A 12,957-nucleotide genomic window follows, 5' to 3' on the forward strand; every position below is an offset into this window, starting at 1 on the left:
AGAGAATGACTTTCATTCGAAAATTTTTATTTAATATCTTCTAATACTTTGGTTAACGTTTTTTTAGCGAGTTAGTTTTCTACGGGATGGGATCGCTAACCCCATGCCCAACCCTCTTCCTTTATCCTGGCTTGGGACTGGCAGTAGCTCCCGGAGGAGCTACAGGCAAATTTAATATCTTCTAATAACTTAATATTAATTTTCTAGAATTTCAATAAAAATGATCAAGAAAATCACTTACTTTCACCTTTCCAATGAATATACGAAACTGATAGGTCCTTGGTTCAGATCTCGTGAGACGCGATCGTGGATGCACACTGCCACTGAGAAGTCCCACTATAGGACGAAACGGTCATCCAGTGCTTCCAGGTTTTCCATGGTGATCCAGCTCATGATTTCAACTATTGAAATTACTATAACATCTACAAAAACCCCTTCTGATATTAATAATGATCATATTTAAAGGATTAAATACTGGACTTCAAATCTTGATAATCACTATGAAATCAATGTGAGTTATGTAATCCAGTGTTAATGTGGGAAGATCAAATATGTGAGAAATCGGCTAAAGATCTCCTCAGTATAATAGAAATTTAATATTGAAATTTTCTCACTTTAACTGACTTAGTAGTGTAGAATGATCATCATTCAAGGTCCCATCATTTTGAGTCTGTAAATGGTTACTTACTTACTAACGTACTCACGCCTGTTACTCTCATGGAGAAGTTTAGGCCAAACACTAGCATTCTTCATCCAATTCTGTCGTGAATAATCCTTTCCAGTTGCTATTCATTCTTTTTAATGTCTGCTTCCAAATACCTGACATGATGTGTTCCTTGACCTTCCTATTTTCCTTTAATCTTCAGTATTCCAAGGTAGCACTTACTTCGTGATGCAGTTTTTCAGCCTGTAGCTGCGGGTCCCAAACCCGAGTTGATAAATAGGGTCTACGTCTAAATGTCTATTGTTTGGAGATTGATTTAAACGGTATACTTACAGAAATTTGCTGAGAGTTTTTTCAATTCCTGTAACTCAAGACATGAGTATTGGACATGCTGTGTTAACTGAATTGAATAGTTTATTTATCATTACCCTCCTGGATAACATATTCAGCAAACACTTCAATAAGGAGTGAGCTATTGAAATTTTGCCACAGTTTATTAACTAGTTGTTTTGTTGATCTGGAATTCAATTTGTTGTTGTCCGTAACTTTATGGCCAATATCTGATGTGTTTATCTGGAATGTTTTCTTTCTTTATCTAACCTCTGACCTTGCAGTTGTTAATCCTTCTTCTTATTTGCTAATGGACTTCAACGATTTAGATTTGTTTATAGATCAATGTTTGGCTGAAGCGTTAATTATCTGGCTAGTTTTGTATTACCTCTGCCTAATACTTCGACTGTTTCTTAATGGAACTCTTGTTCACAGTTTTCCTCATGAAGTATTGTGAGTGACACTATCTCGCAGAGACTATCATCTAACCGTAAAAAAAGTTACATCCACTTGGTCTTACGACAAACATCAAACTGTTAATTTGGCATTACTTTGTTAAGTTTGAATTCGCAATGTTCAAACACAGAGATGTAATCAACAGAGTGTAATGGTTTGTCAGAATAATAAATACAAAACCGATCCCGATGTTAATAGCTCAGAATCACAGAATCATGCAATAACATTTAAAGTGAACGTTACGTGAATCGAGTCCCATAGTGAACATCAACTCTGGGATACAAATACACCAAGCCGACAAATCCCAAATAGCATGAAACGTCCCTCGTTGGGATTCCATTACAAATCGATTAAATTTGGAATGTGAAACACAAAATCTCGATTCAATGATCTAAACCTAATGATACTTGTAAATCTATATTTAGCCCCTGACAAGGTTGTAAAAAGGTACTATTGAGGTGTTTCTCACTGAAGTAAATAAATGTTGGTTAATTTAATGGTTGAATTCATGAGTTGTTGAAAGCCAGACCATCTTGAAAAACTTGGAAGTAATGAACGGCCGTCTCGTCCTATTTTGGGACTCCTGAACAGTGAGCGCCCATGACCTCGCTCGCCGGATCCAGACGTAGGATCGCCGGTCTCGCGCGCGTACGCCTAATCACTAGACCACTGATCCAGTATCCAAGGATGTTAATGTTTAACTTCAACCAATCCATGAAGTTGTATCACCATTTCTTGGTAAGTATCTAGTTAAAATTACTCTTTGATTTTAATTAACTTTTATTTATTATACATTGAGTATTGCCTTTACATTCTATACTTTATTTTTCATAATCAAATTAGGCACTATTAAACTCTGCATTAAAGGATCAATTAGCTGAATTAACACGAAAATTAGGGGAAATTGAAAAACGTCAGGTTAGTTTAAAAGTCATGTTATTAGTTACTATTAAAGTATTATCAGTTTAACCCATAATATTATTATTCATCATTACTATCGTATTTTGAAATGGTGAAGAAGATTTATAGCTGAGGTGGGTGATTTTGATGTAGATTTGTTCTCTGAGCTGGATAGTTTGGTCGTGGAGCTTTCATCGTCCTTCTGCACACGACATCATTAGCACAAACTTCGAGTAATTTGTGAAGTGAAGAAAATCAACATAACGATTTAAGAGAACAAATGGATTAGTTTCAGCTAAACAAGTTTGGTGAAGATAATAGGTATAAAAACCTGTTTGAATTAGGTTTCATACTAGTAGAAATGTGTCACTAAGAAGCATCTTTAATATGTAGGGGGGATTAATGGTTTCCGGGGAGTTGAAACCAATATCACCTAGTTGAAAACAAATGAAGAAACGAGCAACTATAACCCAGTATCAATTCCAGTTCATTATGGATGCATTAATATTGGTTATACTAACCAATACAATAGTACAGAATCTTCTTAATAACAAAAGGAAATAAGGGTAAAGAAAAACGTTTCACATCATTAAGAGCGCGAGGAAAGACATGAGTGTAAAAGGGGGTAAATTTATGAGGGTAACTATCAAAAGATCGACCATCAAGAGACATATGTAAATAAGGGTAAGCTCTGAAAGGGAGTATAGAATTTTTTAATATGAAATATATACGGTTTACCCCCTTGTTGTGGAAGTTCTTTTTAAAACGAACAATTCGATGGAGGGTGATACCGCTTATCTAAAAATATAGAAAAGGAACACAATCTAAATGGACTGAAATTTGAACATTGTGTTTGAGAAATCCAGCAACAGTATTTAGAAGAAAAGTGTATGGAAATAGCAGTACGTATCAAACTGGCTGTAGAAGATTACGTTAAATAGATCAACGTTAGACTATCCACGTAGAATAGCATATAATTTGAATATACACACTTCAATTTAAACATATCTGGGTGGGAATAATAAATGACTAATCAATCCAAAACATTAAAACTAAGAATCAATAATCAATAGATTTTGTATGTAGAATTACGTATTAGAGTGCTCTTCCACGATCCCGCTCGCGGGATCCAAATACAAGACTTTCACTCTAGTGCGTGAACACTTGACCTACAGACCATTTGAGTCATGATACGATGACAGCTTGCACGTGACGTGTTAACAAATATAGATCAGGTTTGATCGAGCCATTTTGTATGAATGAAAAGAAAAATACACAATAAAATAAATATTATTATGAGAAGGGAGGTTTGTGGAAGTCGTAGTGAGTTTAATAATCGAATTCATGAGTCAACCCAAGATAGAACACTATCGTAAACATGAAAGTATTGAACAGTCGTTTCGTCCTAGTATGAAACTCCTGGACAGAGCCCATTCACAATCCCACACGCAGGAATCGAATCCACGAACTTCGGTCCCATGTTCGAATACTTGACCTATATACAACTGAACCGGAATCCAATGATTTTAATGTCTAATCTCAATCAATCCATGATCTAGTGCAACCATTCATCAATTGTCCGAAGTGAATAATTGTCTCCATCCGTTACGGATTGGGTTCCAGTGGTCACGGCTTCTCACTAAAACTCCATGAAATCCATCTTGAATTTAATCACTAGTGAACAAATGAGGATTATTATGAGAATGACGGTTTCTGGAAATCATGGATGCTTAGTTTTGAGGAGTCCTATACTAAGATGAAACGACCATCTAGTATTTCCAAATTTTTAATGGTGGTTTAGCTTAGATCGCCTTATTAATTCAATGTTTCTCTTAGTTATTTTAAATTATTACAAATTATCTTTCACAGTCGAGGTATTCACTTTGTTGAATCGTTTTTTAAAATGATGTTTCAATGTTTGAAAGAAAAATATGAATAATTTAATCACCAAAAAAATTATTAAAAATGTTTGAACTTTCAGTGAATGAAAAGAACCAAATATTTTGTTAAATTAGATTATCTACTCATAAGTAGTTAAAATTCTTGCATTTCATTTTTCTGTACTGATGTAAGTATTCTATGATAAAGGTAATATTATGTCTTCAAATAACTGTACACTTAGTTCTCTTCAATAAGTAAATTCTTAGGACTGTAACACAGTGAAATAAAGATATGAAATTTAACAACCTATAAGATTTTTTTAGACTTTATCTAGAAATGAATAAAAAGGATTCTTTTGACAGATTCATTTATGGTGAAAATGAGAAATCACTTAACAAAGGGATGATGAATATACTTTTATAATCCCCTGAAATGCCCTGGTACGACCGAGCGTGGGAACAGTTTGCTCTCGCTAATGAAATGCTTTTACATGGACACGTGTATACATTCGCTTTCACAGACGTCCTACTCACTGTCTTTATGAAAGGGGGCTGTTGTTAAAGAAATTGAAAGGACGAAAAGCGAATGTCCAGCGCTTTATCCAGTATACACCTAGAGAAGTTAGAAAAGTCTGATACTAAACCAGTGGAAAATATGGGATCCAAGATCCTGAGGGGACAAATGAAGTGTGAACCGTTTGTTGGTCACCGGCTATCATGAGACTTCATCTCCTGACATTGCTTTACTGCGTAATGGATGAGACCTCTATCTCAAATGCTCGTTGAATAAAACCACCTTCTTGTAGTATCGCAGCCCTCACATAAATGGAGTCACGAAGTGTAGTACATATATACTTGGTGCTTCCTTGTACCAATGTTTATATATTTACATAATAATGATAATAATGAACTTCCATAATAGTTTCGTCTATTTTATAAATATGAGATATGACCGTGCGCTATATGCATTCATTCGAAGCTGCCTTCATGTAGTTTCACGGATAGTTCATTGAATACACCTCAATAAAAAGAGACTGGGAGAAAGCTAAGGGAAGTTATATCATTCTATGGTACACTCTGTTTATAAAGTTAACGAAATGGTCTCTAAGAATGAGCAACTTACAAGAAGGTAACCTCATCGTCATTTGAAATCCAATAAGTTTGTCATTAACAATTTTTTTATTCAAGGAAATAACTTATAGATCTTCATACACATGTAAAGCATACTTCGTAGATAACTGACATGTCATTGAAGATTTTTATTGTCCTCATCATTTTTCATAGAACCAAAGAGTTATTCCTGTTCTGTTATGCATATATAACCATTGTGAGTAATCTTTAGTATTATCAGAAGTAAACATGACTAATAAAACATATGTCGAGTAAACTTTTCTATAAACAATTTAGTTACTTATGAGTAGTTAATCTAATTTAACAAAATATTTGGTTGTAGTTTCACTGAAAGTCAAACACTGAATAATTTCTTTGACTAGATATCCAGTTTCCAGGAAAAAAACCCTGGAGCCTTTGACCTAAAGGTCTGATCCACAAGGCAGTGGAGCATCGTGAGGAGATGCAGTCATATGGTAGCCGGTGACCAACAGTTGTATCATACGCCATTTGTTCCCTCAGGATACTGGAGCACATGTGCATCATTAGTTTGGAATGAGGGTTTTTCAACTCCTCTAGGTGGACCATCTGTGTCCACTAACCCGGTTAGATCGCCGGACATTCGCTTTTCGTCCTCTCGATTTCGTAAACAACAGTATTACCACGAGAAGGCAGTGAGTAGGACTTGTGTGGCAGAGGCTATTTATGCGTGGCCAAATGAGAGCATTTGGCGAGGGAGAGCGGACTCTCCCACTCTCGGCCGTACCAGTGCATTTGGATCGAATTACCACGTTAAGAATAGCACTTTATCAGAAAAATGGAAAATGAATTACATTTAGATTATATATGTTACAGACATGTTAATTTTGACAAGGAAAAAAATAAGATACTGACATTGTATAAAGCATTAGAGTTCGTTAATACTCTGACTCAGGGAATAGTAAGCTGATTTTATTTTCATAGACATGAAAAAAATACAAGAAGCGGATGGAGATGTACCTGATCAAGATTACTTGCGAGTAATTTGACAAGGTCAAATATATACGAATGACAATTAATGGAAAGATAAGGATAATTTACCATCAATTTGAAATGGTGGAAATTGTCTGATTTCATGGAAATCATTAACCAACCAATGTTAGACCAACATCGAAAACCTAGAAACACTGGATGACTGACTCGCCCTAGTATATCAGTCCTCATCAGTTCGCACCTACAGTCCCATACATGGAGCCCAGACCCAGGATCTTCAGTTTCACGCGCTAGCGTTTAACCTTTAGTCCATTGAGCTGTCATTCAACTGTGTCGGTGTCCGACTGAGTAGTTCTGTACTAAGATATTGATTAAACTTGTTAAAATTGTTTAATTTCTTTTTTTTCTTCTTTTTATATTAAAGAATCAACAAGCAACTTTATTACAAAATGTTGTTCATATGGATGCATTACGTGGTTTAGTATTTTGGCATACATTAGGCAAATCAATTACTGGTGTAGATTATTTAACGGCGTATTCACAAGTCAATACTACTAATAATAAGACCTATCATGTCAATAATATTGATAATAATAATCTAATAAAAGATGAATCAAATTGTTTAACAAAAAGTTTACCAGAAGAATTTGTAAGTTAATTTTCACATTTTTTTTCATAGAATTTTCCTATTTTTTTAAATTTTGATATTGATTATAATCAATAATTGGTTACTATGTTCAGATTTGTGTGAGGGCTGTGATACTGTCCAGGTGCCCAAACTGAAGCAGATAGTTTTATTAGGGGGCCAAACCCGGAGTCTTTGATCTAAAGGTCTGATCCACAAAGCAGTGCAGCATCGTGAGGAGATGCAGTCCCATGGTAGCCGGTGACCAACAATTGTATCATACGCCATTTGTTCCCTCAGAATACTGAAGGCCATGTTCACCATTGGTTTGGAATCAGGGTTTTCCAACTCCTCCAAGGTGGACGCGCCGTGTCCACCAACCCGGTTAAAGCGTCGGATATTCACTTTTAGTCCTCTCAATTTTGTAAACAACACCCCTGGTGAGAGAAGGCAGTGAGTAGGACTTCCCTGGTAGAGGCTATATACGCGTGGCCATGTGAGAGCATTTCGAGATAGAGGGAGAGCGGACTCTCCTCACTCTCGGCTGTATCGGGGCATTTGGGGGCATTCATTCATTTAGTGACACAATTCTTTTTATTATGATTATGAAATATGAATACAATGTTCATCTTGTTGTGTTAATGAGGTAATAACAACTTGGACCGATGTATTTATGAACCTAGTTCTATGTTGTAGCTGATTGACTTAATGATGGACTGAAACATGATAGAGTTAGTTATTCACTTGGTGTTGTATACTTGTATCTTCCCATTGTTATTTAGGACTTAAATTGATCAGTCTCTAGTTGTCATATGTGCATACTGTGCGGACTGCCTTTATATTGCCTGAAATCACAAGCTTTATATGCAATGATGGATAGTGGCTAGCAGTGTAATCCAGGAAGCGTCAGATGGATATACTTGTATCTCAGACATGTTGATGTTCACTCTGGGACTCGAACCCAGCATCGTTCGCTCCAAACGTCATCACGTTATACCACTCAGTTACTAAGTTCTGATAGCCACAAATCTTGAAGCTTTACTAAATATCACTTGTTTATATATATGCATGTTACATCATACTAAAGAATATTTATCATATGTAAAGTGGTGATTCAATCTGTTATGTATAGATCAACAGGCAAAAATGTATATGTATGTATGTAAAGAAAGGGGAAGAAGAAAAATCATTTAACAAGTAATTACCAAAGATTCCAGAAAAACCAAAACTATCATCAAACAGTATGTATGTATATTTGATTACGTAACAAAAAATGTGTTGCTATGCATTGGTATGTATATTCTAATCAACAATGACAAGAATGTACAAATGATTTATGATCTATTTTCTAATGTTTATTATCTTATAGACTAATTCTTGTTTATATAAGTATACTTGACATTTGAAATGATAAATGATCATTTTGCTTATGGATAAACAAAGGCTATTGAAGTTCAGAACATTGAAGATTACTAGAAATCTAGTCTAGATATATGTTTAGAGCACCAGTGAAAACCTGGAAGCATTTGATGAATGTTTCGTCGTAGTATGGAGCTCTTCTCAGTAGAGAGCATCCTCGATCATGCACATGGGACTTTTGAGGAGTTCTATATTGGAAAGAAATGGATATCTAGTGCTTTCAGGTTTTTAATAATGATCTAATATTGATTAGTTCATGATCTTTACTAAAAACTGAACAATCTCTACAATCAGATATTGATTATTTTATTTTAGTATTTTCATAGTTGAAATCATGAGTCAATTGAAGCTAGGCCACCATGGAAAAATCTAGAAGTACTGGACGGCCGTTTCGTTCTATTATGGGACTACTCAGTGGCAAGGAGCATCCACGATCCCGCACTCGCGAGATACGAACCCAGGAGCTACCAGTCTCGCACGCGAGAGCTTAACCTATAAACCACTGAGCCGGCCGGCATCCAACGGTGTTAATGTCTAACTTCAACCAGTCAACGAAATTGAGCAACCTTTTCACCAGTATCTTCAGTGAGTTGATATCTCCTAACAGAACTTATGAAAACAATAGGAAATAAATATGTATGATCAATTTGTTCATTTTCTGTTTATACTTCACCTAGCTTGAATGTCCAGATCCAGATCTATCATCAACACTTCGAAAACTTGGAAATGTAGCTTCTGGATTTGATTCAGTAGTTAATCGAATTGAACAACTTGAAGTAAGTATACTTAAAATTTTATTGTTTTTGTTCGTTTTTATTTATTACTAATTTTACTACTAATAAGTAGTAACTCCATTATAGAGTTCTTTAGTGATGATTTCACCTTCTACTAACCAGAATATTAACTTTTCCTCAATGAATAATGCAAATGACTTTCGTCTATGGACGGAAGTTCTGAAATTGATTGGCCAAAACAATTTCATCTAATATCCAATGATCAATCAGAACATGATGAGAATAAACTGATTTACGTTGTACATTCTATTGGGGTGTAGGTTACTGATATCCACATAAGTCGTATATGGTAATGGTCGAGCATTGAATGTATTTCAGTAGAAGATCGATGAGGAGAGAATGGGAACGGAATGCAATTGGTATGAAAATGCATGAACACTTATAAACGGAGACTGTGGATGGATATTTGAAGAAGGAACAGTCAAGATTGAGACAATTGATTGATAGTTTGCAAATCAACTATTCACTATATGGTTCTCATATTTTAATAAGACATTTTGTAATGTTCGGCCCGAAGACATTCGATTGTCTCCACTCGTATTCTTGTTCAATACACTAAGAATTAATAACTCAAGATTATATACATCAATTACGTAACGATAATGCACCACAAACATGAAATCATATAACTAAATGACATATGGTATAGAATCAAGGAATAGATGCTTAATTAATTGACAACCTTTAAGCTACGTCAATATGACTTTGAGAGTGTCTACTTACTTACTAAAGCTAAATGAGGGTTATAAAGCAATGTGGAGAATAAGGATTATGATTTACAGTTGATGGTTAAGGTTAAGGATTACATTTATAGTTTTTCATCACAAACTAACATCAGCTAAATTGTCAAGACTTAATTACTTACTTACGCCTGTTACTTCTCGTGGAAGAGCATAGGCCGCTCACCAGCATTTTCTATCCACCTCTATCCTAGACAATCCTTTACAGTTCTTTCCAGTTGTTATTCATTTTTTTCATATCTGCTTCTATTTCCCGACGTAATGTGTTCTTTGGCCTTCCTCTTTTTCGCTTCTCTTCACCATTCCAAGTTAGGGATTGCCTTGTAATACACATTGGTGATTTCCTTAATGTATTTCCGATCCACTTCCAACGTGTTTCCATAATTTCCTCTTCAACTGGAATCTGGTTTGTCCTCTCCTATAAAACGCTGTTGCTGATAGTATCCGGCCAATGAATGTTGAGTATTTTGCGTAGACAACTGTTTATAAATACTTGTATTTTCTTGAAGATGGATGTAGTAGTTCTCAAAGTTTCAGTACAGCACAGTGGAACTGACTGTCTTGACGTTCGTATTGAAGATTCTGACTCTGATATTGTTTGACAGTTGTTTTGAATTCCATATGTTCTGCAATTGTAGAAATTCTGTCAAGACTCTATTTGGCCAAATGTTTGAATGAATTTCGCGCCCAAATCTAAGACCTGTTATGCTAAATCTGATTGGTTTGTACATAAATGTTAATCTTGCTCAGAACACTATTACCAATACTGATATTTTGAAAAATTCAACAATCAACATTATTTATACACCAATAAAATAACCTTTCATCTCTAGATTATTCACAATAAATAATTGAACCATGATAGAAGACATAATCAATAATCTTGACAAGCTAAACTTTATCATCTTGGCGGATCATCAAACTGAATAAAATCTCCACAAACCCTCCCTTCTGATAGTAATCATATGCTCACTAGTGACTGGCTTCAAGAGGTATTTCCTGTAGTTCTAGTGAAAAGCAGTGACAAGTGGATTTCAACCAGGTCTGTAATGAGATAGTAACTCACTGAAGACAATGGTGGACGGTTGCTCAATTTCGTGGATTGGTTGAACTTAGACATCAACACCGTTGGATGCTTACTCAGTGGTCTAGAGGTTAAGCTCTCGTGAGCGATACTGATAGGTCCTGGGTTCGAATATCGTGAGGCCGGGATCGTGTATACGCACTGCTCCCAACGGAGCATAGGCCGCCGACTATCATTCTCAAACCCACTCTGTCCTGGGTCTTCCTTTCTAGTTCTTTCCAGTTTTTGTTCATTTTTCTCATTTCTGTCTCTATTTCTCGGCGTAATGTGTTCTTTCGTCTTCCTCTTTTCCTTTAACCTTCAGGATTCCAGATGAGGGCTTGTCTTATGACGCAGTTGGGTGCTTTCCTCAATTTGTGTCCTATAATTATATATTATACCGAAAATATAATATTGAATAAAGCCAATAGTAATAATAATACCAAACTCTGTTACATTAACAATGATAGTTTTTGCCACGTATAAAGAGAACAGCCTAGGAACTTACTTAGTCAGTGACTTTATCAACTTTATCTTACCCTAGTCATTTCTAATTTGCTTCCCAACCTATTTTTATATCAATCAAGATTATACTCATATTATTTTGATATTTTCACTAAGTAATACTTGTTTGAATCTTCCCATTGATGTTTAGGACTGCAACTGGTCAGTCTCTTATTGGTATATGTGCATACTGTGCGTATTGCCTCGATATAGCCTACATTCACAAGCATTATAAGCAAAGATGAATAGTGGCTAGCAGTGGAATCCAGGACGCGCATTTCGTCCTATTTGAGACTCGTCAGTTGGATGTATCTGCATCCCAGACACGTTGATGCTTACTCTAGGACTCGAACCTAGTACCTTTCGCTTCAGACGCCATCGCGTTATCCACTCATCTACTGTGTCCTGATAGCCACTTGCTTGTGTCACTATCTACCTTTGCCTACAATGCTTGCGAAATAAGGCTATATCGAGGCAATACGCACAGTATGCACATATGCCAAGAAGTGACTGATCAGTTTTAGTCCTAAACATCAATGGGAATATTCAAACAAACAATACTAATTGAACTTAAACTTCGCCCTATGGCACAAGCAAGTGGCTATCAGGACTCAGTAGCTGAGTAGATAACGTGATGGCGTTTGAAACGAAAAGCTCTGGGTTCCAGTCCTAGAGTGAACATCATCTCTGAGATGCAGATACATCCATCAGACGAGTCCCAAATAGGACGAAACGCGCATCAAACTGGATTCCACTGCTGGCCACTATTCATCTTTGCTTACAATATCTTGATATTTGTTATATAATTTAACATGGATCAAATAGACTTAAACCTAAAAAGTAATTTCTCATTTAAGGAAAATGATTATTCAGAAAATTGATTCCTATTTTAGATCTCTGTTCATCATGATACAGATTTAGATAAGGTTAGTTCCTTGTACATACATGTGCACACAACAATAAAACATGCACACAATCATCAGTATATTATTGTTTACCTCTGTTTTTATTACTGTCATGATCGTTGTCATCTTATGTTGTCAATAATTTGTGTCGTTTTTTCATATAACAACTATTTGTCTTGAATTGACATCAGTTTTTGAATGGTAACAGAAATCTAGAAACAATGGATAGTTGTTTAGCTTTGCTTTTCACTCCTATCAGTTCATACCTAAAACATCATTAAGAGAAACAGAACCTCTAAGTTTGTGGCAAGAATGTGATCGTTTAGACCGCTGAGTTGGAATCCGGCAGTCTACGTTTTTAAATGTGATCATCATATGTCTACAAATCAAACTAGTTTCATTAGTGATAAGCTTTAGGGATGGATGTTTGATGTTTTAGTGAGACGTAATCATCATTAATAACACTATGTAACAGTTATGTAATATTGTAAATTGATCGAAGTTAAGAGTGTAAGTCCTTGGATAAAAAATTTAATGATCTAACATTAACAAGCTCCCTATGAGACATGGAAGATTAATTTCCAGCTTCTGTCAA

General features: G+C 35.5%; 1 protein-coding gene across 1 annotated transcript in view; it reads left to right on the forward strand.

Annotated features, from left to right (window-relative positions):
• Smp_144020 (hypothetical protein) overlaps positions 1-12,957 on the forward strand; it is a gene marked incomplete at both ends in the record, with an annotated part of 93,329 nt that overhangs the window by 15,956 nt on the left and 64,416 nt on the right. The window contains 3 exons of the mRNA XM_018797787.1: positions 2,294-2,368; positions 6,737-6,961; positions 9,034-9,132. Of these exons, the coding sequence (XP_018652794.1) occupies positions 2,294-2,368; positions 6,737-6,961; positions 9,034-9,132 (399 nt within the window). The remainder of the gene's footprint in view (positions 1-2,293; positions 2,369-6,736; positions 6,962-9,033; positions 9,133-12,957) is intronic.

Source organism: Schistosoma mansoni, chromosome 5, assembly GCF_000237925.1.
Source record: "Schistosoma mansoni strain Puerto Rico chromosome 5, complete genome".
In the NCBI taxonomy this organism is placed as follows: Eukaryota; Metazoa; Platyhelminthes; class Trematoda; order Strigeidida; family Schistosomatidae; genus Schistosoma; species Schistosoma mansoni.